This window comes from Malaclemys terrapin, chromosome 11, assembly GCF_027887155.1.
Source record: "Malaclemys terrapin pileata isolate rMalTer1 chromosome 11, rMalTer1.hap1, whole genome shotgun sequence".
NCBI lineage: Eukaryota > Metazoa > Chordata > Testudines > Emydidae > Malaclemys > Malaclemys terrapin.
This window is the reverse complement of record NC_071515.1, coordinates 1,847,579-1,874,153: the sequence shown is the minus strand read 5'-3', so window position 1 is coordinate 1,874,153 and position 26,575 is coordinate 1,847,579. Positions and strand designations below refer to the sequence as shown.

General features: G+C 52.4%; 1 protein-coding gene across 1 annotated transcript in view; it reads left to right on the top strand.

Annotated features, from left to right (window-relative positions):
* Positions 1–24,704, top strand: part of FTCD (formimidoyltransferase cyclodeaminase) — a 30,878-nt gene extending 6,174 nt beyond the window's left edge. Inside the window, exons 5-14 of the mRNA XM_054043537.1 lie at positions 7,282–7,461; positions 11,434–11,571; positions 12,514–12,645; positions 14,827–14,888; positions 17,689–17,818; positions 19,706–19,867; positions 21,185–21,228; positions 21,801–21,939; positions 22,883–22,978; positions 24,534–24,704. Of these exons, the coding sequence (XP_053899512.1) occupies positions 7,282–7,461; positions 11,434–11,571; positions 12,514–12,645; positions 14,827–14,888; positions 17,689–17,818; positions 19,706–19,867; positions 21,185–21,228; positions 21,801–21,939; positions 22,883–22,978; positions 24,534–24,620 (1,170 nt within the window). The 3' untranslated portion in view covers positions 24,621–24,704. The remainder of the gene's footprint in view (positions 1–7,281; positions 7,462–11,433; positions 11,572–12,513; positions 12,646–14,826; positions 14,889–17,688; positions 17,819–19,705; positions 19,868–21,184; positions 21,229–21,800; positions 21,940–22,882; positions 22,979–24,533) is intronic.
* The last annotated feature ends 1,871 nt before the right edge of the window (positions 24,705–26,575 follow it).

The following is a 26,575-nucleotide window of genomic DNA, read 5'->3' as shown; positions in this document are numbered from 1 at the left end:
AAGTGGAAGATCAGATATTTCTTGTGATATTTCTAGCACTTTAGACCCCTAAGAAAGGGTGAAATCCCATGCTGAAAGCTGGTGATTAGTTACCTTTTCCAGAGCTAGTCTTGCCTAATTGCAGTACCTGGAATTGGCATTAGGGGACAGTGTAACGATTCTCATTAGGGGCTGGCTGTGCTTTGTTGGGACACTTGATACAGTTCTTGAAGCATAGAATCATAGAATCATAGAATATCAGAGTTGGAAGGGACCTCAAGAGGTCATCTAGTCCAACCCCCTGCTCAAAGCAGGACCAATTCCCAGCTAAATCATCCCAGCCAGGGCTTTGTCAAGCCGGGCCTTAAAAACCTCCAAGGAAGGAGACTCCACCACCTCCCTAGGTAACACATTCCAGTGTTTCACCACCCTCCTAGTGAAATAGTTTTTCCTGATATCCAACCTGGACCTCCCCCACTGCAACTTGAGACCATTGCTCCTTGTTCTGTCATCTGCCACCACTGAGAACAGCCGAGCTCCATCCTCTTTGGAACCCCCCTTCAGGTAGTTGAAGGCTGCTATCAAATCCCCCCTCATTCTTCTCTTCTGGAGACTAAACAGTGAAAGCAGTGAAAGCCCAGTTCCCACCCTGTGAGTGGCCATGGCTGTGATATGTACAGTATAACCTCAGTGCAACAGGCATGTAATCGTGCCCTGTGGGTTTGCTGGATTCGGATTACAGCTGTGTGAATAAGGAATTTTTCAGTTTGCCAGCCATTCCGAAAAATTGGGGGAAAAATTGGGTCGGTCCCAAACCAATTTTTTAAAAAAATTATCAATGAATTGAATATATATATACACACACACACACACACACACACACACAGAGATCATTTTGGGCCAAACGAAACATTTTGTTCAACTAGGGTTACCATATTTTGAGTGTCCAAAAAGAGGACACTCCACAGGGCCCCGGCCCTGCCCCCAGCCCCACCCCCGCCCCAACTCTACCCCTTCCCCAAAGTCCTGCCCCAACTCTGCCCCCTCCCCTGCTTCCCGCAAACATTTGATTCGCGGGAAGCCTGAAGCAGGCTGCAGGTAAGCTCGTGGGGGGGAGGAGGCGCGGCCCAGTCTGCCCCCGCAACCGAGCTGCTCCCTCCGGCCCCCAGCCCGGCCCAGCACTGCCGGCCCCTGGCCCTTCCCCAGCCCCCGGCTCAGCACCGCCAGCCCCGGGCCCCCGAGCCAGCACCCCCGGCCCGGCCCCGCACCCTGGGCCAGCTTCTGGCCGAGCACCCCCGGCCCAGCACCGCCGGCCCCGGCCCGGCCCCCGGCCCAGCACCCCCGGCCCCGCACTGCCGGCCCCGGCCCCTGGCCCGGCACTGCCGGCCCCGCACCCCCGGACCCCGGGCCAGCTCCCGGCCGAGCACCTCCCTATTTTCCTGGACATGTTCGGCTTTTTGGGATTTCCCCCCGGACGGGGATTTGAGTCCCAAAAAGCCGGACATGTCTGGGAAAATCCAGACGTATGGTAACCCTAGTTCAACCTGAAACAAAACTTTTTGTCTTTGCTCAGTTTCATCTGCTATTAACAAGTGGAGATGAATAAGCCACTTTTCCAAGTGGTGGTACAAGCTCTGAGCCTGATTCTTCCCTCTGACACCCCAGTTTCACCCCGGCATAACTGTCTTCATTCCAGTGGAGTTACATGGAGTAACACCTGGTGACGCATGCCAGTGACCAAGAGATGTTCTGCCGGAAGTGCCTTAAAAAATATTTGCTGTGCAAATAACCACGTTTTTGGTTCGCTGACCAAACTGAAAAACTGGAGGGGAAATTTTGTTTAATTTTGAGTTTTATGCAAAGGTCTTCCACGTGGTACATCAACTCATCTAGATATTTGCCTAGTTTACAACAGGCTACAGAAAAAGCACTAATGAAGTTAGTACAAACTCAAATTTCAAACAGACAATGACTTGTTTATACTGTGCTCTATATACGATACACTGAAATGTAAATACAATGTTTATATTCCCGTCGATTTATTTCATAATGATGTGGTAAAAATGAGAACGTCAGTAATAGCGTGCTGGGTCACTTTTGTATTTTTATGTCTGATTCCGTTTTTAAGTGAGGTGAAACTTGGGGTAGGCAAAACAAATGAGGCTCCTGAAAGGGTACTGTAGTCTGGAAAGGTTGAGAGGCACTGGGCTAGATGGACCAGTGGTCTCACACAGTATAGCCATTCTTCTTACTAGGTTCTTATGAATTTGTTTGTTTTTTTCTATACAAATTCGCTAAATATTTTGGTCAACCCAAATTGGAATTTTTCAGTGAAAAATGTATGTCTAACAATTTGTGGTAGAACTGGCTTTACAAATCTCGCCCCTCGAGGCTGCGCCCCCTTCTGAGGTGGGTCTAGTAAACCCAGGGGAGGAGCCTAACCCTGTGCCCAGTGAAGTCGTTGGCCAAACTCCTCCAGGAGCCAGGCTTGGCCCTGCCCCAGGACAGTGTTTTCCAGGGTGTGAGTGAAGGATTGTCTCTGTGCTGTGATGCTATCGCTGAGGTGCCCATTCATCGCCCAGGGCCAGGGTCTGAGCCCTATGCCCCCACATCCGCACAGCACCTCGCACAGCCAGAGGGCTGCCAGAATGCCTCAGCTCAGGCTCTGCCTCCCTGTGGGGACATTTCTCCTCTTTTTGCAGTGCCCTCCTGCCTGGCACCAGCCAAGCTGGAGCCAGGATGGTGGGACGAATGAGCAGGAGCTGGTGGCATCAGTGACTTGTTTCCAGAGAGCTGGGAAGAAGGGAGACCCTGTGACAGGCCTCATCCCAACCCCCTCCCACACTCCAAACCCCTCAGCCCCAGCCCGGATCCCCCTCCTGCACCCAGAACCCCTTATTTCTGGTCCCATCCTGGAGCCCGCACCCCCTCCCACACCCCAACCCCCTGCCGCAACTTGGTGAAAATGAGCAAGTGAGTGAGGGTGGGGGAGAGCGAGCGACAGAGGAAGGGGGAATGGAGTGAAAGGGGGTGGAGCCTCAGAGAAGGGGCGGGGCAGGGACGGGGCATCTGGGAAGATCAGGGCAAGTGTGTTCGGTTTTGTGCAATTAGAAAGTTGGCAACCCTAGACAGGCCTCATCCCAACGACCCCCCTGCCTCCCGGCTGCCATAGGCCTCATCCCAACCACCTCCCTGCCCTGCAGCTGCTACAGGCCTCATCCCAACGACCCCCCCGCCTCCCGGCTGCCACAGGCCTCGTCCCAACCACCTCCCTGCCCTGCAGCTGCTACAGGCCTCATCCCAACGACCCCCCTGCCTCCCGGCTGCCACAGGCCTCGTCCCAACCACCTCCCTGCCCTGCAGCTGCTACAGGCCTCATCCCAACGACCCCCCTGTCCCCCAGCTGCCACAGGCCTCATTAGTGTTGCCAAACCCTTGCCTTGCCCCTTCCCCGAGGCCCTGCCACGCCCCTGCCCTAACACTTCTCCGAGGCCCCGCGCTTCTCCCTCCCTCCCTCCCCCATCCCACCATCGTTCGCTCTCTCCCACCCTCACTCATTTTCACCGGGTTGGGACGGGGGTTCGGGTGTGGGAGGGGGTGCGGGCTCTGGGCTGGGGCCAAAGAGTTTGGAGTGTGGGAGGGGGCTTCAGGCTGAGCCTGGGGCAGGGGGTTGGGGTGCAGGAAGGGGTGTGGGGTGCAAACTCTGGAAGGGAGTTTGGGTGCTGGAGGGGGCTCAGGGCTGGGGGAGGGGGTTGGGGTGCGGGAGGGGGTGAGGGGTGCGGGCTCCGACCGGGTGGCTCTTACCTAGAGTGGGTCCCGGTCGGCAGTGCAGCTAGGTTAAGGCAGACTCCCTGCCTGGCCTGGCCTGGCAACGCTCCTGGAAGCAGCCGGCACATCCCTACAGCCCCCGGCGGGTGGGAAGTGGGCTCCGTGCGCTACCCCTGCCTGCAGGCACTGCCCCCACGGATCCCATTGGGGGCAATTCCCAGCCAATGGGAGCTGTGGAATCGGTGCTCGGGGGGTGGGCAGCGCAAGGAGACCCCTGCCCCTGAGGCGCCACAGTGACGCACTGGCCGCTTCCAGGAGCGGCATGGGGCCGGGGCAGACAGGGAGCCTGCCTTAACCCAGCTGCACCACCATACTTTTAGCACCCTAAAATCTCCCGGTTTGGCTGCAGTAGCCTCCGGGAGATAGAGCCCGATTCCGAGAGACTCCCAGCAAAACTGGGAGGGTTGCCAACCCTAGGCCTCATCCCAACAATCACCCTGACCACCAGCTACCACAGGCCTCATCCCAACGACCACCTACCCCCAACTGTTACAGGCCTCATCCCAACAACCCTCCTGCCCCCCAGCTGTGACAGGCCTCATCCCAACAACCCTCCTGCCCCCAAGCTGTGACAGGCCTCATCCCAACGACCTCCTGCCCCGAGATCCCACAGACCTCATTCCAATGACCCCCCTGAATCCCAGCTGTGACAGGCCTCATCCCAACAACCCTCCTGCCCCCCAGCTGTGACAAGCCTCATCCCAACAACCCTCCTGCCCCCCAGCTGTGACAGGCCTCATCCCAACAACCCCCCTACTCTCCAGCTGTGACAGGCCTCATCCCAATGACCCCACAGTTCCCCAGCTGCCCCAGGCCTCATGCCAATGACCCCGCGGCCCTGGCCTCCGCTGCCACAGGCCTCATCCCAACGGCCCCCCACCCCTCACTCGTGACAGGCCTCAAGCCAACGACCTCCCCACTCCCCAGCTGCCAGAGGCCTCATCGCAACGACCCCTCTACCCCGCGGTTGCCACAGGCCTCATCCCAACAACCCCCTGCCCCCCTGATGCCACAGGCCTGATCCCTCCCCTCCTCCCCCGCAGCTGCCACAGGCCTCATCCCAACAACCCCCTCCCGCCAGCTGTGACAGGCCTCATCCGAATGATCTCCTGGCCCACAGCTTCTACAGGCCTCATCCCAGAAATGTCTCCTAGTTGTCTCAGGCCCTCCCTCAATCCTTCTCCTGTCTCCAACCAAGCCCCCTGGCTTCTTCCTCCAAAGTCAGTCTCTGACTCCCTGAAATCCCCTGGTCCTCAGTGGGAGAGCTGATATGGGACTTGATCAATACAGCTTTTGAGGACAGGTATATAATTACTGCCACTCAAGGCAGTGTTATGGAAATAGGTCATGTCAAACACACCTATTGTCGTTCTTTAAGGAGCTCACACGTTTGGTTGATGCAGGTAACTGTGTAGCTGTGGTAATACACCCTGACTTTTGGAAGGCAGTTGACTTTGTACCACACAACACTGTTTGAAATTAGCACTCTGCAGCATCAATGGTGCCTGGTAGTGGATGAAGGACTGGCTAACGGACAGATCGCACAGGGTAGTTGTCAATGGGGAATCCCCATCAAATGGGGCGGTTCCCAGCGGGGTTACATTGGGATCGGCACTAGGCCTGATGCTGCTCAACATTTCCATCATTGAGCTGGAAGTAGATATGAAATCACTGCTGAGCAAATTGGCAGATGATACAAGGATTGGTGGAGTGGTAAATAGTGAGGACAAGGCAGTCATACTGTGATCTGATCACTTGGTAAGCTGGGCCCATTTAAACAAAATGCTTTTTAATACAGCCAAATAGAAAGTTGTATACATCTCTGAAGAAGGGATACCGACAGGGTGGGGCGCTGTGACCTGGAGAGCCGTGATGCTGAAAGGAGGGTGGAAAGCAACTCAACGTGAGCTCCGGTGTGATGGTGATACAGAAAGGGCTAATGCGATCCTGGGATGTGTAGAGAAGGGAGTGCGGAGAAGTAGGGCCGTGATTTACCTCTGTACATGGCACTGGTGAGACAATGCTGGAATACTGTGCCCAGTTCTGGGGTCCCCGTTTTAAACAGGATGTTGGAAAATTGGAGAGGGTGCAGAGAAGAGCCACAAAAATGATCCGAGGCCTGAAGAAAATGCTGTACCATGGGAGATTAATGAGCTCAGTCTGTTTAGCTTATCAAAAAGAAGACTGGGACGTGACTTGATACCCAGTATCTTCATCAGGAGAAAATACTGGGTACTAAAGGGCTCTTTAGTCTAGCAGAGCAAGGCAGAGCAAACAGCAATGGCTGGAAGCTAAAACTAGACAAATGCAAAGGAGAAGTATGGCACCGATTGTTAACAATGAAGGTGATTAGCCATTGGAGCCAACCACCAAGGGAAGTGGTGGATTCTTCATCTCCTGATGTCTTCCACTCCAGACAGGATGCCTGTCGAAGAGATTGGCTTTAGCCAAGCACAAGTCATTGGGCTCAATATAGGGGTAACTGGGGGAGTTCTTTGCCCAGGTCACACGAGATGATCTGATGGTCTTTTCTGGCCTTAAGCTCTATGGATCTGTGAATCAATGGCTCCCCATTCACTCTGGCTGCCCCATTCGCCAAGTGCCCCCTGCATCTCCCCAGTCCCCCATCACTACCTTCTCCATGGTGTGAGGGATGGCTTGTACCTCCCCACCAGACCTGTCCCACGGCCCGGGGTGCCCAGAGGGAGTCAGCAATGGTTGGTTGCTGGTAAGACACGTGGCCCACGGAGCTGTACAGAACTTGGCAGCTCTGTGAGCTCCTGTTTTCATTTCCTAATAGTTTCTTAGAATCTCCCATAGGGGCTGAATGTCTCTTGTTTGGTATCAGCCAAGAGGGGACGTTGGGAGAAATTTGAGGAAAGGTTAATAAAGCTGGTTGTGCTGGGTCATGGGGAGAAGAGGGTTCAGGAATTTGCCAGATGCTTTGTGTGCACTCAGAACACGTTCTTTTGGCTAGGCAGCCGGTGTGCTGCGCTGAGGCTGCTGCGGACTGTGCTCAGCGTGGTGGTTCCATTGTGACCTTGTACTTCCTCTCCACCCCAGTCATTTGTTTGAGCCAGACGTTGTTTTGCCTTGTGCTAAGATTGGGGCTCTTGGCTCCAGCGGAACACACACACTAACGCACAATACTGGAGACTGGGCGTGGAATAGCGCTGAGTGAGGAATGCGCCATGTCTCCTGTGCTGATTCCCAAGAGCGACTGGATGGTCTCGAAACGATCTGCTCTAGCTCTGCCACAGGTCCCTGAGCGTCCTGCCAGAATGATGGGCTGAGGTTCTCCAGCCTGCATTACACAGACTGGAGAGCTTAATGGCCATTTCTGGCTGGACGGTCTATGAATTCTGAATTAACTTGCAGCCAGCTCTCTGGAGTGACAAATAAACCCGGCTGACCTTAAACGATGAGGAGTTTCTTTTCAATGGATTTCGTTCCTTTCTTTCACTCTCTTCTAAGCTCACAAAGGCCGAGTGGGTTCCTGATTTTGGCTCCGCGTCCTTTGTTCCAAGATGGGGAGCCACAGTCACTGGTGCGCGTACATTCCTCATTGCGTACAACATCAACCTCCTGTGCACAAAGGAGCTGGCGCATCGGATTGCTCTCAACATCCGGGAGCAGGGCCGCGCGAAGGACCAGGTAAGCCCATTAAGTTCCTTATTCAGAATAATCAGGCTTCACTGGGAGAGGGCACTGGGTAACTAGAGTGTTGGCTCAAAAATAAACAAATGAATAAATCCCTCTCCCACCCACTCCTAATTCCACAATTCTCCGGATTTGTCCAATTTTGCTGTCCCAGAGGAAGGGAGACTGGTGCCAGTTTGCTTTACAGGCTACACCTGAATTGATCTGTACAAAAATTACAAACTGGGCTTGTACAGGTCTACTGCCCCTCTCAGCTATTTTCATGCTGCTGAATTATGGTTCTAGGGGAGGAGGAATTTAGGGTTCTTAGATCAGAGTAAGCTGGGTAAATGCAACCTTTATTATAGCAACATTGGCTTGTTTGAGCAGGCAACAAATGACCTTTGAGGTGAAGAGGATATAAGGCTTTGATTAATGTAAGGTGGTTCCTATATTCCTTGACATATCTACCCATTTATAGTATATGATGGTGCTCTCTGGCTAAGGGCAGGCATGATGTCCCTGCAGGTGTGTACTTGGTTCCCGTTGGGGTGGTGTCTGTTGTTCTGTTTCATCAAACTCTGTACATGGGAGTGGAGTATCCCATGTTCTAAGTGTGTCAGTTGAGTCATCCCCCAGGGCCATCCCCGAGCCTTGTCTGAGGACCCATCTACTGTATCTGGGAAAGAAGGGAAGCTGTTTATGACTCTCCCCAGCACCCAGAGCTACTTTGCACTTTATAGAATTGCCTTGTCAATCTCTCATGTGACCCCACAGCCTGAGAGCAGCAGGGGTCACTTGCCAAAGTGGGGGCCCAGCTGAGCTCATAGACAGGAGAGATTTCAGGCTGGGCTCCCTTGTCTGACAGTGGGAATCAAGTGCTCCAAAGGATGGGAGTGTATCTGAGCAGGCGATTAGAGGGATCCATCTGGAAGGAGATTGAGGGTGGGTTTCTGGGGCTGAGCAATGGGGGGCTGGATGCCAAGGCTGTCATCGTAAATAAAACAGGATGTATTTGTTTGTTTGTTTGATTTATTTTTTGTTGGGAGGAACGTTACTGGTTTCTCTGGCCACGTTGCTTTCAGCATAAAACACGTGTTTGCTGGAGCTAGGCTGTGGGTCTGTCTACACTGCAATCAGAGGGGTCACTGCAGCATTTGAAGACAAACCCAAGCTTCCTTTGATCTAGATAGAGTGGGTACCAATAGCACTGTAGCTGAGCAGCATCAGGTTAGTCACTGATATACACACCCAGGGTCCCACGTGGCCTTTACAGTCTGTGATGCTGCAACTTCACTGCTATTGTTCTCTAGCGAGATCAAAGCTGCCTCACACTTCCTAGTGCAGTGTGGAAATACCCTCAGTCAGTCTGGCAGGAGAGCTTAAGGTCTTTGTTAGCATAGCATGTGAAAATGCACTGCGGAGTATTGTACTGGAATGCATAGTATGGGCAGAGCAGGCATAACATGGAACCACTGACCCCAAATTAAAAAATCTAGTAAGAGAACCAAAAAAGTGCCACCAGGGCTAAACAACAAAGTAAAAGAAGCAGTGAGTCTACCGAGGAAAATAGAAAGGAGCATAAACTCTGGCAAATGAAGTGCATAAATATAATTAGGAAGGCCAAAAAAGAATTTGAAGAACAGCTAGCCAAAGACTCAAAAAGTAATAGCAATTTTTTTTAAAAGTAAATGAGAAGTAGGAAGCCTGCTAAACAACCAGTGTGGCCATTGGACGATGGAGACGCTAAAGGAGCATTCAAGGACGATAAGGCCATTGCGGAGAAACTAAATGAATTCTTTGCATCAGTCTTCACGGCTGAGGATATGAGGGAGATTCTCAAACCTGAGCCATTCTGTTTAGGTGACAAATCTGAGGAACTGTCCCAGATTGAGGTATCATTAGAGGAGGTTTTGGACCAAATGGATAAACTAAACAGTAATAAGTCACCAGGACCAGATGGTATTCACCCAAGAGTTCTGAAGGAACTCAAATATGAAATTGCAGAACTACTAACTGTGGTATGTAACCTACCATTTAAATCAGTTTCTGTACGAAATGACTGGAGGATAGCTAATGTGATGCCAATTTTTAAAAAGGGCTCCAGAGATGATCCCGGCAATTACAGGCTGGTAAGCCTGTCTTCAGTACTGGGCAAACTGGTTGAAATGATAGTAAAGAACAAAATTGTCAGACACATAGATGAACATAATTTTTTGAGGGAAAGTCAACATGGGTTTTGTAAAGGGAAATCATGCCTCACCAATCTACTAGAATTTTTTGAGTGGGGTCAATAAGCATGTGGACAAAGGAGGATCCAGTGGATATAGTGAACTTAGATTTTCAGAAAGCCTTTGACAAGATCTCTCACCAAAGGCTCTTAAGCAAAGTAAGCTGTCATGGGATACAGGGAAGGTTCTCTTATGGATTGGTAACTGGTTAAAAATAAGAAACAAAGGGTAGGAATAAATGGTCAGTTTTCAGAATGGAGAAAGCTAAATAGTGGTGTCCCTCAGGGTCTGTATTGGGACCAGTGCTATTCAACATATTCATAAATGATCTGGAAAAAGGGGTAAACAGAGTGGCAAAATTTGTAGATGATATAAAACTACTCAAGATAGTTAAGACCCAGGCAGACTGTGAAGAGCTACAAAAGGATCTCTCAAAACTGGGTGACTGGGCAACAAACTGGCAGATGAAATTCAGTGTTGATATGTGCGAAGTAATGCATATTGGAAAACATAATCCCAACTATAGCTATAAAATGATGGGGTTACCACTGTTACCACTCTAGTAAGAGATCTTGGAATCATTGTGGATAGTTCTCTGAAAACATCCACTCAATGTGAAGTGGCAGTCAAAAAAGTGAACACAATGTTGAGAATCATTAAGAAAGGGATAGATAATATGACAGAAAACATCATATCACCTCTATATAAATCCATGGTATGCCCACATCTTGAATACTGCGTGCAGATGTGGTCGCCCCATCTCAAAAAAGATATATTGGACTTGGAAAAGGTTCAGAAAAGGTCAACAAAAATTATTAGGGGTATGGAACGGCTGCCATATGAGGAGAGATTAATAAGACTGGGACTTTTCAGCTTGGAAAAGAGATGACTAGAAGGAGATGATAGAGGTCTATAAAATCATGATTGGTGTGGAGAAAGTAAATAAGGAAGTGTTATTTACTCCTCATAACACAAGAACTAGGGGTCACCGAATGAAATTAATAGGCAACAGATTTAAAACAAACAAAAGGAAGTATTTTTTCATACAACACACTGTCAACCTGTGGAACTCCTTGCCAGAGGATGTTGTGAAGGCCAAGACTATAACAGGATTCAAAAAAGAACTAGATAAGTTCATGGAGGATAGGCCCATTAATGGCTATTAGCAAGGAGGACATGGATGGTGTCCCTAGTCTCTGTTTGCGAGAAGCTGGGAATGGGTGACAGGGGATGGAGCATCTGTTCTGTTCATTCCCTCTGGGGCACCTGGCATTGGCTACTGCCAGAAGTCACGATACTGGGCTAGATGAACCTTTGGTCTGACCCAGTATGGCCATTCTTATGTTGTTATGTTCTTATCTGTGCCCACAGTCTTTAGCCTGTAAGTTCCTCAGGGCAGGGACCTGCCATTTCTATTAGTATGCAAGGCCCCATGCAACCAATGGAGCAGAACAAATAACTAGAGGGAAGTCGGTAAAGGGCATAGTCCCACTCCATTAAATCTGTACAAGTAAATATGAAGGCAACTTTATCCATTATCAGTATGGACTCTTCTTCCTTCACAGTACAATATCTGGCTGCTGCTACTTCCGGATCATCAGCAAACCCGAATATTTACAGCTGTGGGCTAGTGACCTCCAGTTGTGTATCAGTCAGTTCCCCTCATCTGCAGAATGCTTTCTCTCTTGCAGGCTTATTCCCAGGGTTGAGTTGGCTCATCAGCCATCACAGCTCTGAAGTGTGTTGTTCTTTTCAGCCTGGGCGTTTGAAGAAGGTCCAAGGCATGGGCTGGTACTTGGATGAGGAGAATATTGCCCAGGTTTCTATAAACCTGCTGGACTTTGAAATCACTTCCCTCCACACGGTCTATGAGGAGGTCTGCAAAGACGCCCGGGTGAGTTGCACAGGTGCAATGCAAGTTTGAAGCAGCTTTAACCAGCGCAACCAGCCTCCTTCAGAGAAGTAAAATTCCAAAGTGCCCGTGGCTGGTGGAGCCAGAGAAAGTCCTCATGCCTATGCCATGAGAGCTTGTCTTGTAGTAGGTGTGTGTGTGAATACACAGGGAGCCACAACCTACCCTCCATACTTAAGGCATTAAGGGAGCTGGAATGTGTGCCTCATGAGACATGCCAGCTGCTGCACCGTCCCCTCCGGACTGGCAGTCACGTGGCGTGGGACAGCGGCATGTCCAAGTTTGCTGGCCTAGACTTAAGATCTATGAGCATATACAGGGAACACCCTGGGCGCCAAGGTTATTTGTGGGGTCCCCTCTGCTTCTGTACCCTACCTTCAGTGCCTTTCGGGAGGGAGCCCAGATGGCCTCGTCTGGTGAGTTGCCAGCTATCCTCTGCTCCTCCCATGTTTTCAGGAGGCTGCTAAGTAGCATACACCTACTTCTTATCCCTTAGGGAGCCAGCCAGCCAGCCCACTCCCTCCCACCCATGTATGGCCTTCCATGGCATTTCCCCATAAGCACCAGGCACACTGGGATGTCTACCCCTCGGCGTGAAGGGCGTGGTGGCAGCAGGCCCCCGTGGTGACATTAAGGTCCCACTGCTGTAGAACTGGGGGAGGGGAGGCGAGCAGGTGACCAGCTGTGCAGATCCTATGTGCTGCGAATGGGAGTGAGGGGTCAGTTGGCTGGGCCCAAACAGCAGCAGGCAGGACCAGCAAAGTGAGATCTCTGACTATGAGTCCCAACCCCTAGAATGGGAAGGTCCTGCTCGAGTCCGGTGCACCCCTTGGCGCGGATCAGGAGTCGGGGGCAGTGGGAGAGGTGGCCAGACAGTGGGACTATAATGCTAGAGGCCTGTTAAATGCTAGTCCTTGTTTGCAGGAGCTGAGCCTGCCCGTGGTGGGCTCCCAGCTGGTGGGGCTTGTCCCCAAGAAGGCCATGCTTGATGCAGCGGAGTATTACATTCAGAAAGAAAACCTCTTCATCCTGGAGGAGGAACAGAAAATCAGACTGGTAAGGGCAGCGTCCATTGACATCCCTGCTCAGAAATCTTTCCCTGGAGGGAACTGCAAATGATAGCGGCTGAGCTGGCAGCTTCTTGCCTGTGGAAGGGTGTGACGGGTTTCCCCAGGGTGCAACCTGGAACTGGGGTATTGCTGAGCCTTCTGACATACCAATCCGGGTGAGGCTGTGAAAAGCTTCAGACCGCTCCCGGTCCTGCAGTCCCACAAACATCTACACAGGCAGGGACACACCCAGCTGCAGTTACATGAATGCTTCTCCTCAGCATTCATGAATTAACAATAGAGAGGTTCCAGACAGCTCCCCACCAGCTCCACTGCCTAGGACCCCAGAGCTGTACCGTCTTGCCCTGGTCAAAGGCCTGACCAGTATAAGTTTATTACTCAGTCCTCCCCTCTCTCAGTGTGGAGAGGACCATGCACCAGTTTCTGTTCCTGAGCAGATTCCCCAAGCACTTCTAGCAAAACACACTGTTATAGGTTAAAAATATAAAACAAATTTATTAACTACAGAAAGATAGATTTTAAGTGATTTATAAGTACTGAGTGTACAGATCAAAGCAGGTTACCTAAGAAATAAAACAAAAATGGAATCTAAGCTTTATAAACTAAATAGGTTTTGAATCAAGCAGTGTCTCACCCTGTTAGCTAGTACAAGCAGGTTACAGCTTTTACATACACAGGCTGGAATTCTTCTGTCCCACGAGGGACCTCCTTTCCTGTTCAGTCTTTGTTCCTAAGGTGTTTCCAGGTGTTCCGGTGCAAGGGGAGTGAGGCCAAGTGATGATGTCACTTCCCCTCTTTTATAGCTTCTTCCAGCTTGCTGGGAAGATCTTTGCTCATGACATGGGGGTCTGCTCCCCGCTCCCCCTGCCCCTGGTCAAGCATCTTCCATTGCCCAGGTGATCCCTCTGGGAAACCTCCATTGTAAACAATTCCTGCGATAGTCCCTGGGTGTGTAGCTTCATTCCCCTTAATGGGGCCATTAGTACTGTGTAGCTTCTTCATTGTTGTACCTGAAAGGCTGGTTGTGGGTGTTCCCAGCCTCACGACATATTTCAGCAACACACACATAGCAAAACTTCATAACTTCACATACAATGACAGCACATAAACCAAACAGGATATTAATGTTCAACAGATCAAGACTTTTAGAATGATACCTCACAAGACATACTTTGTACAAAACATAGCCTAATTGTATGACGGTGAATATGGGGGTGCCAGGGTGTTGTTTTGGGGCACAGAGGGTCACCGAGGATCAGGCAAAAAGCAATGGAGCAAAATCAGATCCGTCTTGTCCTTTCCCACCAGAGAATATGAAAGATTTGGAAGTTCCTATTTATTCCCTTGCTCAGAAACCAAACCAAGCCCCTGAGGCAGATAAAACTCCCAATGACATTCTGAAGAAGGACTTATTCCCGCGAATGAGACAGCATTCATTGGGGTAGGTTCCAAAGGGATGTTCAGTGACTTGAGAGGTTGGAGAAGTGCTGTGTGGGAAAGCAACCTGCTTAATGCCCTTAAGGAAACGATTTCTGTATGTATTGGGTTCATTAAAACTCTACAGGAGCTTCCCAGAGCCTTACCCAAGTGGGAACTGTTTCCTTGGCCCATGGGATAATTCATTTCCCACGTGGTAGGTATGATGATGTATGGGTGCCCCTCAAAAAATAATATACAAAGGGAAAATGAATCAGGTTTGAGGGTTTTAAAGACACGATGCTGTATTTCAAATGCCATGCCACGCTTCGTTAGAACCAAAAATGACCAGTTTTGTTTAGCTTGATATCACACTTAGGGTTAATGTCTTGCTAAGGTATTTTGAATAAGATGGGTGAAAAGCCCTAGATAAGAGTTAGTTAATTACGATGATGATGATGATGACAGACAGCGTGGATGGATATCAGAACATACTCATGGCTGGAACCAATTGTAGGTTACTAGCTTTGATACTGTTCCTTGTAAAAACGTAACATTGATTTGTAGAAACGTGTACAAGACCCAAGTGTCCCAAGTGAGGCCAGTCCTTTCTGGCTGGATAGTTACATCAAATCACTCGCTCAGAATTCCTGGCCATCCGATGAGCCTTGGAACTGAATATTCTCCCCCAGAAGTGAGCAAGGCTAATATGTCGACTCTGCCTTGATGAATTTGTCTTTCTTCATTTCAGGTAGTCAGCCGCCTGGGCCTGGATTCCTTGTCTCCATTTAACCCCCACGAGCGCATTATTGAGTATGGCACCTTGTCCATTTTCTTTGTCACTCTCCTTGCTTGTACCGCGCACGATGGAGGGAGCCCGGGTGCCTGCCCATGAGTCTCTGAGAATAGCTGTGGACTCAATTTGCTGTTGCTCTGTCAGACCCCAAAGTAGCACATTCTTCCTGGGATGCCATTAGGAACTGATTTGTATTCCTATAGGGCAGGCCTGCACAACTTGTAAAGCTGCGAAGGCCATATTACTCCAAAAAAAAACAGCTGAGGGCCGAACCCCCCCCGGCCATGCCAAAACCCCCTCCCCAGTGCTACCCAGCCCCCCCGAAACACAACACCCCCCACAGTGCCGCCCGCCCCGTGGAAACAACCCCCAGCGCTGCCCAGCCCCCCCGAAACTCCCCCCCTCAGCGCTGCCCGCCCTGTGGAAACAAACCCTCCTTCCCCAGCACCACTGGGGAAGGGGGGGAGGGATAGCTCAGTGGTTTGAGCATTGGCCTGCTAAATCCAGGGCTGTGAGCTCAGTCCTTGAGGGGGCCACTTAGGGATCTGGGACAAAAATCAGTCCTTGGTCCTGCTAGTGAAGACTGGGGGCTGGACTCAATGACCTTTCAAGGTCCCTTCCAGTTCTAGGAGATAGGGTATCTCCATTAATTTAAAAAACAGCAGTATTGAACCTTTGTAATATGTTATAGCGGGCTCCTAAGGTAGTATAATTAAGGTAAAAGAAAAATGTCTTTTTGCTAGAAGTAGAATAAGATCTTCCCCCCACTTTGTAATCAATTGCCCTGTTGAATGAATGTGGTAGGCATGGAAGGCAGCACCTACAGACAGCTGCAACCCTTGGAGAGGGGATGGGAGCCAGACCAGATCAGTAGACCAGGTCAGCCATCAAGTCACTGCTTGCTTCCTCAACCCCCCCTGCACCGCCGGCTCACCTGCACCTCCGCCACTGCCCGCCCGCTCGCCTCCTCATTCCCCACCCCCTCGGCTCACCTACTCACCCCCCGCCACTGCCCACTCGCCTCCTTGGCCCCCCTCCCTCACCCGCCGCTTGCCTACTCACTCCCTGTGGGCCGCACAGTGAGCCCACCTACTCACCCCACGCGGGCCACACAGTGAGCCCACACGGGCCGCATGTTGTGCAGGCCTGCTATAGGGTTTAAAATGCTCCTGGCTGCCCAATGAAACGTTGATTTCAACATTTTTGATGGGAAAAAGTCAAAAAGAATCGCTTTGATTGTCTCATTTTGTTTCAATAACCCTGAAGTGTTTCATTTAGATAAGGTAAAAAGGTTTTGGTTCAACTTTATCACTTTAACTTTGTTTTGAATTTAAGGTTTTAATTAAATATAATGTATGTTACATTTAATATTTGACATATATTAAAAATAAAACGAAACACTGTCAAAATGACACATTTTGACCTTATCGAAACAAAACAATCTGACTTTATTGAAATGAAACTTTTCATTTCCCAAATCAAACTTTTTCAGAATTTTGATTTCTGAAAAATTTTCAAAATTTTGGCTTTTTGTTCCAATTCAGAACATTTTTTTTTTCAAAATGTCAGAATTTCCCATGGAACAGAAATTCCAGTTTCTGCCCAGTTCTAGTACTGGACAATGAACTGCTGGGTTTAAACTGCACCATCAGGAGCACCCAGGGTTTGCTTAGTAATCAGCATACCTGGTTTAACATGCCAGCTGCTCTCCCACCTGCCGATCGCAGTGCAGACACACCTGCAGGGTTGTATTCTGCTTCCCTTCACCATAGTATCTAGCACCTTCCATGTAAAGTCATTAGCAAGAGCAAAGTTCCTAGAGGACTTCCTGGAGTCTCTGGCTCATTGTGGAAGGGCTGTTTCCAAGAGGAAGGGTTTGCAGTGTTTCCTAGAGTTGGTCAGACTCCGAAGGTCTGTTCTGTAGCTGGATACCCTCCACTGGCCTCCCTCCCGCCCTCACCCACCACTGGCCATTGCAGGCTGAGCCCAGCCGGTGGCTCTCCCCTGAGAAGAGCAGCATGGCCATTCCCCGTGGGGTCGGGGAGGATGCCCTGGCAAGTGGCAGTGCCCAGTCCAGTCTCTGCCCCTGAGAGCAGCTCCTCTCATTCCACGGCACTGCTGCGAGCTCCAGGATGCCTCTGCTCAGAGCAGTGGAGGGGATTTTTAAAGGGGAAGAGTAGGATTTTTGTGGGGATGGTTCATGCGTTGCAGGAGAGAGGAACGATCCCTTCCTGCCAGAAATGTCCCCACTAAGGCAGGGGTTCTCAAACCTTTGTACTGGTGACCCTTTTCATACATAGAGCCTCTGAGTGTGACCCCCCTTAGAAATTAAAAACACGTGTTTATATATTTAACACCATTATAAATGCTGGCGGTGAAGCGGGGTTTCGGGTGGAGGCTGACAGCTCGCGAACCCCCCATGTAATAACCTTGTGACCCCCTGTGGGGTCATGACCCCCAGTTTGAGAACCTCTGCACCAAGGGCTCCCCCACGCAGGCCCTGGAATAAGCAGCTCTCCTTCAGGACAGGCTGCTGCTGGTTTCGATTTCCCAAACTGGGGTGGAGTTTCTCTCGGCAGATACAGCCCCCAAAGGCCCAGTGAATTCAATGCGGCTCCTGGCTGTGATGGTCAAGGCCTGAGGGTGCCACGCGGGACCCGGTTCAGGTTTCTGGTAAAGGAATTATCGGGGGTGTGCTGGGAAGAGCCGTAGGAGCATGGTTGGGGCTGCTCAGAGAGCCTGGCTTCCCTGCATTTGCTTGACACTAGCGGCCTGGAGCGGGACTGGGCTGAGCTCATCCTGATTTGCTGTTGGCAGGTACCTGGTGCAGAGTGGCCAGGCAGACGGAGACTTGGTGTCCAAGTCACTCCATGCGTTCGTGCGTGCCGTTGGTGCGAGGTCAGCAGCTCCCGGGGGAGGATCGGTGTCTGCGGCAATGTCTGCTCTGGTAGGTTCACGCTTGGCTCTCCTGTGATACAGCAGGGCGACGGCTTCGCAGCGGGGTGGAGAGCCTGTGCTGGGTGGGGTGGGAGCCCACTCTGAGTCAAACCCTGACACACTGTCCACAAGTGAGTAGTAGGAGAAACTGTAGCCCATCTGCCAGGGGGCATTGGCAGCAACAGGGGTTTCTCTTAACAATGCACCAGAACTGGCTCGAGCCCCCATCCAGAAAACTACACACCGCCCCGGGTGACTCGAAGAGGCCATTCCTCCCCTCTCACAAGCCCCGAGTCTTTCCCCTCGACACACATTTTCTTTTGTTATACGGAGGGATCACAGCACTAATTTAGGAAAACTCAGCAACAGTGATTCAAAAGGATGCAAACAATGAGTAAACACCCACCTGCATACCCTGGGCTGTGTATTTTGCCTCAGTTCCCCTCCCTGCCGTGTGAAAGTCCAATGGATGAATGCCCCTTGAACACACTGCTGCCCTTTCCCCTCCACCGCACCCCCTTTCAGCTAGTTGTCTGAGGTCAGCCAAGTCCCAGAATTCTGGGGCATGGTCACACGGTTCATCCCCCCCGGAAGGGGGATCGAGTACGGCCTCTGCAGCTGCTCACTTGCTGCTACTGTTGTCTCTGCTGCTTGCTGCCACCTTTGCCATGCTCACCGCTGTCTCTGCTGCCTCCACCCCTGCAGCCCCTCGCTGATCCCTCTAGCTGCTGTGCCATGTTCTGCGGTTCCTTCCCTTGGCCTGCTGCTTAGGGACTTCACCAGCTAGTGGGGAACCGCCCTCCAGCTGCAGCCCCTGCGTTGTCTTTCACCACAGCACTGTCCCCACATCGGGTCAAAGGCTCCGCCCCTAAACCGGCTCATCAAGGATTTCAGCTCTTGTGATCATCTGTTCCCACCCCCCTCTGACTTGGCTTTGGCATCACTACCTGTGCTTAGCATGTGAGGGTGACCCCCCCTCAAGCAGGGCATATTAACTGCTGTTTTGCTGCCCTTTACTCATACAATAAGGAGAACAACATTTCATTACCCCATGTCCAACACTAAATCCAAAACAGCCAAAATCAATCTCTTTGGCACCTCTGCAAACGTGGCCTGCTCCTGATGGCCGGGGAGAGCTCATTCAGACCCTGGTGTTCATCGCCTTTGACAAAAGCAACAGAGGGTCCTGTGGCACCTTTAAGACTAACAGAAGTATTGGGAGCATAAGCTTTCGTGGGTAAGAACCTCACTTCTTCAGATGCAAGACCTGCATGACTTGCATCTGAAGAAGTGAGGTTCTTACCCACGAAAGCTTATGCTCCCAATACTTCTGTTAGTCTTAAAGGTGCCACAGGACCCTCTGTTGCTTTTTACAGATTCAGACTAACACGGCTACCCCTCTGGCCTTTGACAAATAATACCTTTGCATTTGGGCCAGTGTAGCCACCTGGCTGAGGTCACTGAGGAAGCCCCACAAGCCAGGCGCCCCCTTCCAGCAGCTGTGGAGCAGTGCAGAGTGCACTCTGGGCTGGTGGGCTGCTTGGCAATGGCACATGGCAATCAGCCTCCTCGGTGGCCCAGTGAAAGTGATTCGTGGCAACTGTTGGACTCACTCGCCTTTACTTCCCTCTGCTCCTGGGATGGTCTCACTGCTGGCTTCACATTCAGCAATCTTCCGAGTAGCACTTCCTGGCTGGTTCTTTAGTGCCCAAGAATCCTCGTCCTTCCTGGGAGGGTTTCGCTGCACTCTCCCTGGGCAGGTCGGGGCTCTTTGCCCAGTGGCGGGCACGGTGGCGTGTGTGTCGCGGGAGGAATGGCAATGACAATCCACTTGGGTTAATGTCTCTTGTTCTGGAGGAGAGCACGCGCATGGAGCTTTCGCCATGTCTCCTTGCAGGGGGCAGCTCTGGGCTGCATGGTGGGGCTGATGTCCTCCGGGAAGCGTCAGTTTGAGGCGCTGGAATTGGTCATGAGGAAGCTGATCCCTCCGTTCCATCAGGCCATGAATGAGCTGATTGTCATGGTGGACACGGACTCGCTTGCTTTCAGCAGTTACATGGTGAGTGTGGTTTGTAAGCACTGCACAAGGCGCACGTCTCTCCATTTCTCACCCCTTTGTGTCTGCGGCCTGCTCGCAAGCCTGCTCTCTCTGGTCGTTCCCATAGCGTGTAATACTAATCACTGACACTCAGGTAAAGCTGAGGAGGTACGCGGGGACTCTCGGCAAAATGTTGGCTGCCTTGATAGTTGCCTGTGGTAGATTTCCTACTGAGCCCTGCTTAGGTGGAGGGCTGAGCTTGTCAGTGTCTCTTGTGCATAGACACGGTGACAGGTAGAGAGGACCCGAACCTCAGCTAATGGGAATCCCTGCAGCTCCATTGAGATCAGTGGGCCTGGGCAGATTTCAACCGGCTGAGGGCCTGGCCCCGAATTCTGAAATCAAACAATGCGATAAGCCAGAGTTCCGGAAAGGTGCATTGTATCTAACTAAGAACAGCTCCAAAGCCAAATGAATACAATAAACCGAATCCATCCGGATGCCATTCCAGTGACCTTACAGGATACATCAAAGGCGGATCCTAAAATCTCTCCCAGTGTAGCTGTCCTGTCTGTGCCGAGAGATCAGCTCCACGGATCAGGCTGTGAGGAGAGAGGCAAGCAAAGGACCCCGCCTGCACAGAGATCCATCCAGGGCATAGCAGGGTAGAGACCCACGACAGAACAAATGAGCCCAAACCAGTTGAATGGGAGGGTGACGTGGGCCGGGACGAGGGGCAGAGAAAGCACTGCACGGCATTTGAGCCTGCCCCTTACAGATCCACAGCCTGCTTGAGCTCCGGTTCCCAGGGCTGCTCCCGGGGCCCTGCCCCCCTGGTTTTGCACTCTGGCTCCCCAGGATGGCATCGCAGGATCGCACTGTGCCATCCGTTCCCACGGGCGTTAGGCTGAGAGTCACAGCAAAGAGTGACCGGAAGAGGGACACACTAAGGAATGTCCTCACACGCCCAGTGGGACAGATTCCCTCTGGCACCAGCACTTGGCAGGCAGAAGAGCAAGGAGAAGGCAGCACCGGGGAGGCAGTTCTGTCTCCTTCATTCCAACACCGAGGGGCTGCCCCAGCCTTGATGTGACTAAGCAACCGCTGGGCAACTTTATTGTGCACCACAGGGCAGCGTCCTCAGTGGAGGGTGTCTGGCGGGTCACTTCCACCAGCGGTGTGATATGAACACACCACCCTGATGGGAACATTCCCCCTTCGGACCCATGCTGGGGTCAGGCATTAGGGAAGGAGGCTCAAGGAGCTGAACTTTATCTGGAATAGTTCTTCCATCTCCAGCATCCTCGGTCTGATGCCTGCTTGTTTGTTTCTCAACAGGACGCAATGAAGCTGCCTAAGAACACGCCTGAAGAGAGAGAAAAGTTTGTATTGTGTGAAGAGCTGAAACACTAACACTGGTGTTGATCCCCTGGGGTAGCCCATGATATCACTGGAATGAGCTGAAGGCCAATGGCCTGACCCAGAGCTACTGAAGTCAATGGATGGGCTCTCATTGGCTTCATTGGGCTATAGCTCAGGCCCTAATTTTGTGTGTGTGTGAGAGAGAGAGAGAGAGAGAGAGAGAGAGAGAGAGAGGAGATCCTCACACCATCCTGCAAAGCTAAAGTTTGGTTTTCCTCAGGCTTCTTATGGGAGCAGCAGGCTGAGTGAGTTGCCCTGAATGGCGGGCGTTTGGGTGGATTTTTTTGGACATTTGTCCTACATTCAATGTCTGTTAATTATTCTTTGTGTGTGCCCCATGTGCTTTGGAAAGGCATTTTGTTAACTCCTCACAGGGTGGATCACTTTTGGATGAGCAAATAGAACCTAAAACCAACGCATTTGCACGGTGCTTTGGCCAGCCCAGTGTCCATGGTGCGATATCACCCCTTCCCACAAGGTTTCCTTGCTTGCCTTTTGCAGTCAGGTTGACTGTGTGTCTTGCCTTTTGCAGGCGCACAGCTGCTATGCAGCAAGGGCTGAAGAAGGCTGTAGGTGTCCCCTTCTCGCTGGCAGAGAAAGTGAACGCCTTATGGCCCATGTTAAAAGAGATGGCTCAGTACGGGAACGTCGCCTGCAAATCGGATCTCCAGGTACTGGCCTAGGCGCTGGCAGCAGGCTCAGAGTCTTTCGTGGCTCTTTAGGAAGTTTGGCCCTGGAGTGCAGAATGGAAGAAATCTGCCTGTGAGCACTGGGAGGACTTGTACAGATTCTCATTTATGTTGTTAGGAAGCAAAAGGTCTGTCGATCGCAGGTACTTGTATGACTCCCCTCAGCAGACTGTCTGAGCACGTACAATTCTCAGCTTCTCCCCGGAGGATATTACCTCCATGGTTCAGGTGGGGAACTCAGGTCTAGAGAGACTCAGTGACCTGCCCAAGAAATCTGTGGCTGAGCAGGGAACCGAGTCTAGGTCTCCCAAGTCCCAGGCAAGCGCCCTGCCCACTGGCCCATCCACTTCTCTGCCCAAGCAGTGGAAAAATCCTGGTGGTGGCCGTAACTTTTCTGACTTGCCATAGAAGTGCAGTGCCCCAGAGTCTGTCCCACATCCCCTGCTGTCTTGCACCAGCAAGGTCCAGTGGACAAGCTGCCGGAATGAAAGGTGGAGGAACTGCCAGTGACTCATTGTGTGAGTTTGGGCAAGTCACTTCAGCCAACAGGTTCAAAGTTACCCACTGATTTTAGCTGCCTAGATTTTTGGCAGGTTCTGATGGCCAAAACCAGTGGCACCTTTAGAAAATGTCGACTGTAGCGCTCTTTGCCTCAGTTTCCCCCGCCGTCAGAAGGGGACAATAATGCTTCCCCTCCTTTGAGATCTACAGGTGACAAGTGCCACCTCATGGGAAGTTGGGAGTGTTGGTCTGAGAATCAGTATCTGGACACGATCCACTTCCTGGGCCAGGTCTTTGCGGGTGTAAAGGCCTCAGGCTGTTGAGGTTGGAGGAGCCGTGCCACTTTACAGCAGGGAAGGGGCAGCCGGGCCTACGTGAGCTATACAGGTAACTCCTCACACATCCCTTTAACACTTGCATTCAGGTGGCGGCTAAAGCGCTGGAAGCAGGAGTGTTTGGTGCCTATTTCAACGTGGTGACCAACCTGAAAGATATAACGGATGAAGCCTTCAGGAAGGAGGTAGGTCGCCCCTCCAGTCATCCCCGGGCCCTCGCTGGGGACACGCGGTCCTGAGGAGGCGTGATGTGTCTGAACCTTCACCGGCCCCTGGGCTGTTGCCCGGTGGGGGAGAGAGGTGTCAGGCGATTGCACTGCAGGCTAGAATTTACTCCCTGTGCCCCGGTTCATCCCTGCTCCAGGGGGGAGCCCAGCATAGGGCTCCCTACTCTGAGGCCTAACCTTGTGTCTGGCTGCCAGTGTGTTGTAGTCCTTATGGCAGTCCAGGAATAGCTTGGATGTAGGAACAGGCCGTCTCTTGTCCCCAGCACCCACTCTCCTGCCCCCTGGCCTGCCCGGGAGCTCCTGCTGGGGGTTACAAAGCAGTTCTTTGCTCTGAAGGGGGAAGCAGCCCGCTTAGCCCCGTGTATGGCGTTCACACTGAGAGTTTGTCCCTCAGCCTCCCAGCGAGAGCCCAGGGAGTAATTCCCAGTGCCACGCCAGTGCAGTCTGGTCACTGCCTCTGCCCCCTGTAGGACACAGGCTCTTCCACTGCTCCCCTCCCCTGCCCTCTCGGGAATTTAAAATAATGGGCAAGTTCAAGAGTGTGAGAGAAGCACAGTTAATACACTCCAACCAACCAACCTTGCACCATCCCAGTGAAACACCAGCCCCTTCTTAGAGCTGCCCCGCCCGGCTGTGTCGCTTGTGTGGCCTTCGGGCTGGGGCAGGGGGTTGGGGTGCAGGGCTGAAGACTCCAGCTGGGGGTGCGGGCTCTGGGGTGGGGGCAGGGTCTGGGGTGCAGGAGGGGGCTCAGGGCTGGGGTGCAGGCTCCAGGCAGCGCTTACCTCAGGTGGCTCCCAGGAAGCTGCCAACATCTCCCTCCAGCTCCTAAGCAGAGGCGCGATCACATGGCTCTCTGTGCTGCCCGCACCTTCAGGCACTGCCCCCTGAGCTCCATTGGACGTGGTTCCTGGCCAATGGGAGCAGCTGAGCTGGCGCTGGGGGCAGGGGCAGCGCACAGAGCCCCCGTAGCTGTCCCTCCGTCTAGGAGCCAGAGGGAGATGCTGGCAGCTTCCTGGGAGTTGTACAGACCCGGGTAGGGAGCCTGCCTTAGCCCCACTGCGCTGACTGGACTTTTAACAGCCCGGTCAGTGGTGCTGACCGGAGCCGCCAGGGTCCCTTTTTGACCGGGCGTTCCAGTCGAAAACCAGACACCTGGCAACCCTACATGTAACTGACATGACTGCTGAGCTTGTCGTAAAGCACGGACCATTAACTGCCAGGGGAGCCTGCTGGGAGAGGCTGCTGGCCCATTCAGCTGTTACAATGGATTGGGCGGGAAGCTCCTCTTTGGCTTGTGGGCTCTCACTCCTCAGGCTGGGAGCGCGGGGCAGGCGCTGGAAATGTCGCTCACCTTCTGCCGCATCCACATCTGACAAGGGACCCCGCAGGGGACGAGGGGCCCTACGGGTATATACACAGTGTAAGGGGGGACCCCCGGGACGGGGGCTGGGGAAGAGGAAATACTTCTGCTGTCCTTTCAGTGGAAAATGATTCGCTTTCTTTTTACACACAGATGCACAGCAGAGTCTCCAGCTTCTTGGCGGAGGCCCAGCAGAGCGCGGCGTTGGTGCTGGAGCTGCTGGAGAGCCGGGGGCAGTGAGAGAGGGGGGCGCTCGTCGGCAGTGTTAGCACTGAGGCCTGGCTTGGCTGGGCCCTGCTGCCCAGAATACAAACCTGAAATGTTCTCGCCCCTCTTGTGGTCTCGTTAGGAGGTAGCTGCCCTTGCTCAGACAGACCGTGCTCTCTGGTCCCATAACGGGCTCACAGCTGCGGCCATCCGGCTCCGGTGCTGGCGCACCCAGTGCAGACTTCACCCATGGCCGGTGGCCAGGACTCTGGGTCAGTGCTTGTGGTGCGAAGGGACGACATCCGTGGAGGGGAGCAGATCAGTGGGGAACTCGAAGCTGCCCCGAGGCTCCCTGTGGGGCGCCTTTCCCTCTGCCTACTGCCTGCCCTGCCCATCCCAACAGCATGGCTCCTATGCAGCGGCATTGCCCTGGGTTCTCCCTGCAGCACCAGCCTTCCCCCTGCTGCAGCTGTGGGGTGGATTTCCACCCGTTCCCCCATGAAGCAGGCAGCACAGAGTGGCTGTCCCCTGCCCTGCCCCTTCCCACCCCATCCCGCACCCCAAAGCTGTGGAGTCTCCGTCATCTGCACAGGTGAGGGCTTGGAGGGCCAAAGAGATGGGACTGGGCAATGGCGCCACAGCTCTCCTCCTCCCTGCCTGGGGCCCGTCGGCCTGGTTTGCCTTCTGGAGGGGGAAGGGCTGCAGCAATGAGGCTGGGCTCCGGGGGAATAGGCTCATTTCTCCCCCTGTGACCTCATAGGCTGCATTTTAGGGCTTTTCCGGGGGGGAGAGTCTCCCATGCAGCACGTGGGCTCTGCCCTGCCAGGGCAGCGGGTCTAGCATTGGCAGAGGCCAGGTGGTATCTCTGGCTGTTCCCGTACACACGGGGCACCACCACCAGTGTGGCCGGGATCCTCCTGCACGGGGCGACCTTGGGTGCTCGGCTGGTGGGGAAAGGCCTGGCAGCACAACTCCAAAGAGCCAGTCTGCCAGCGAGCCAGGGGCGACCAGCACCAGAACCTCCACAGACGGGCTGATGCAACTCCTGGGGAACTGCTGGCTTTGCAGACAGGCCCTGTGGTCTGTTTGTGGGGCAAATCCATCCCACCATTGGAGAAATTTGGAAGGAAAACCTCATGCCCCCCCCTTACCCCTTCCATCAGGGCTTTCCACAGGAGAGAGTGATCCGACTCAGCACTTCCTGTCCCGGACAGCCCACGGCACCAGATCTCAGTGAGGACAAAGATAACACAGCCAGCCCTTGCCAATTGGGCATGGTCCGGTGACTGGTAGGAAGTTTTACAAAGAATGAAAAGCCTCCTCTCTTCTTTCAGCTTCTTGTAACTCAGAGCTGCCCGGTTGTCTGACAACAGCCAACTTCCCCCAAAGTTTGGGGAGGTGTTTTGAAGAAGGAAGAGCTGGGGACAATAACCGCGCATCCAATGGATACGCTTTCACTGCTTTAGCGATTTGGTTTCACTTTACTTTCCATAGACCCCTCGCTTTCATGGAGTTCATCATGGTTGCAGATAACTTTGAAAAGAATGACCCAATGCACCATTGTGCTATAATGTAAGGCACTTACGTCAGAGCGGCCATATGGGGTCAGATCAATGGTCGATCTAGCCCAGTATCCTGTCTTCTGGCAGTGGCCAATGCCAGGTGCTTCAGAGGGAATGAACAGAACAGGGAATTTATCGAGTGATCCACCCCCTATCGTCCACTCCCAACTTCTGGCAGTCAGAGGTTTAGGGACACCCAGCGCATGGGGTTATGTCTCTGCTGCCCATCCTGGCTAGCAGCCATTGATGGACCCAACCTCTATGAACTTATCTAATTCTTTTTTGAATCCCATTATAGTTCTGGCCTTCACAACATCCCCTGGCAACTGGTTCCACAGGTTGACTGTGCGTTGTGTGAAGAAATACTTCCTTGTGTTTGTTTTAAATCTCCTGCCTATTAATTTCATTGGGTGGCCCCTAGTTCTT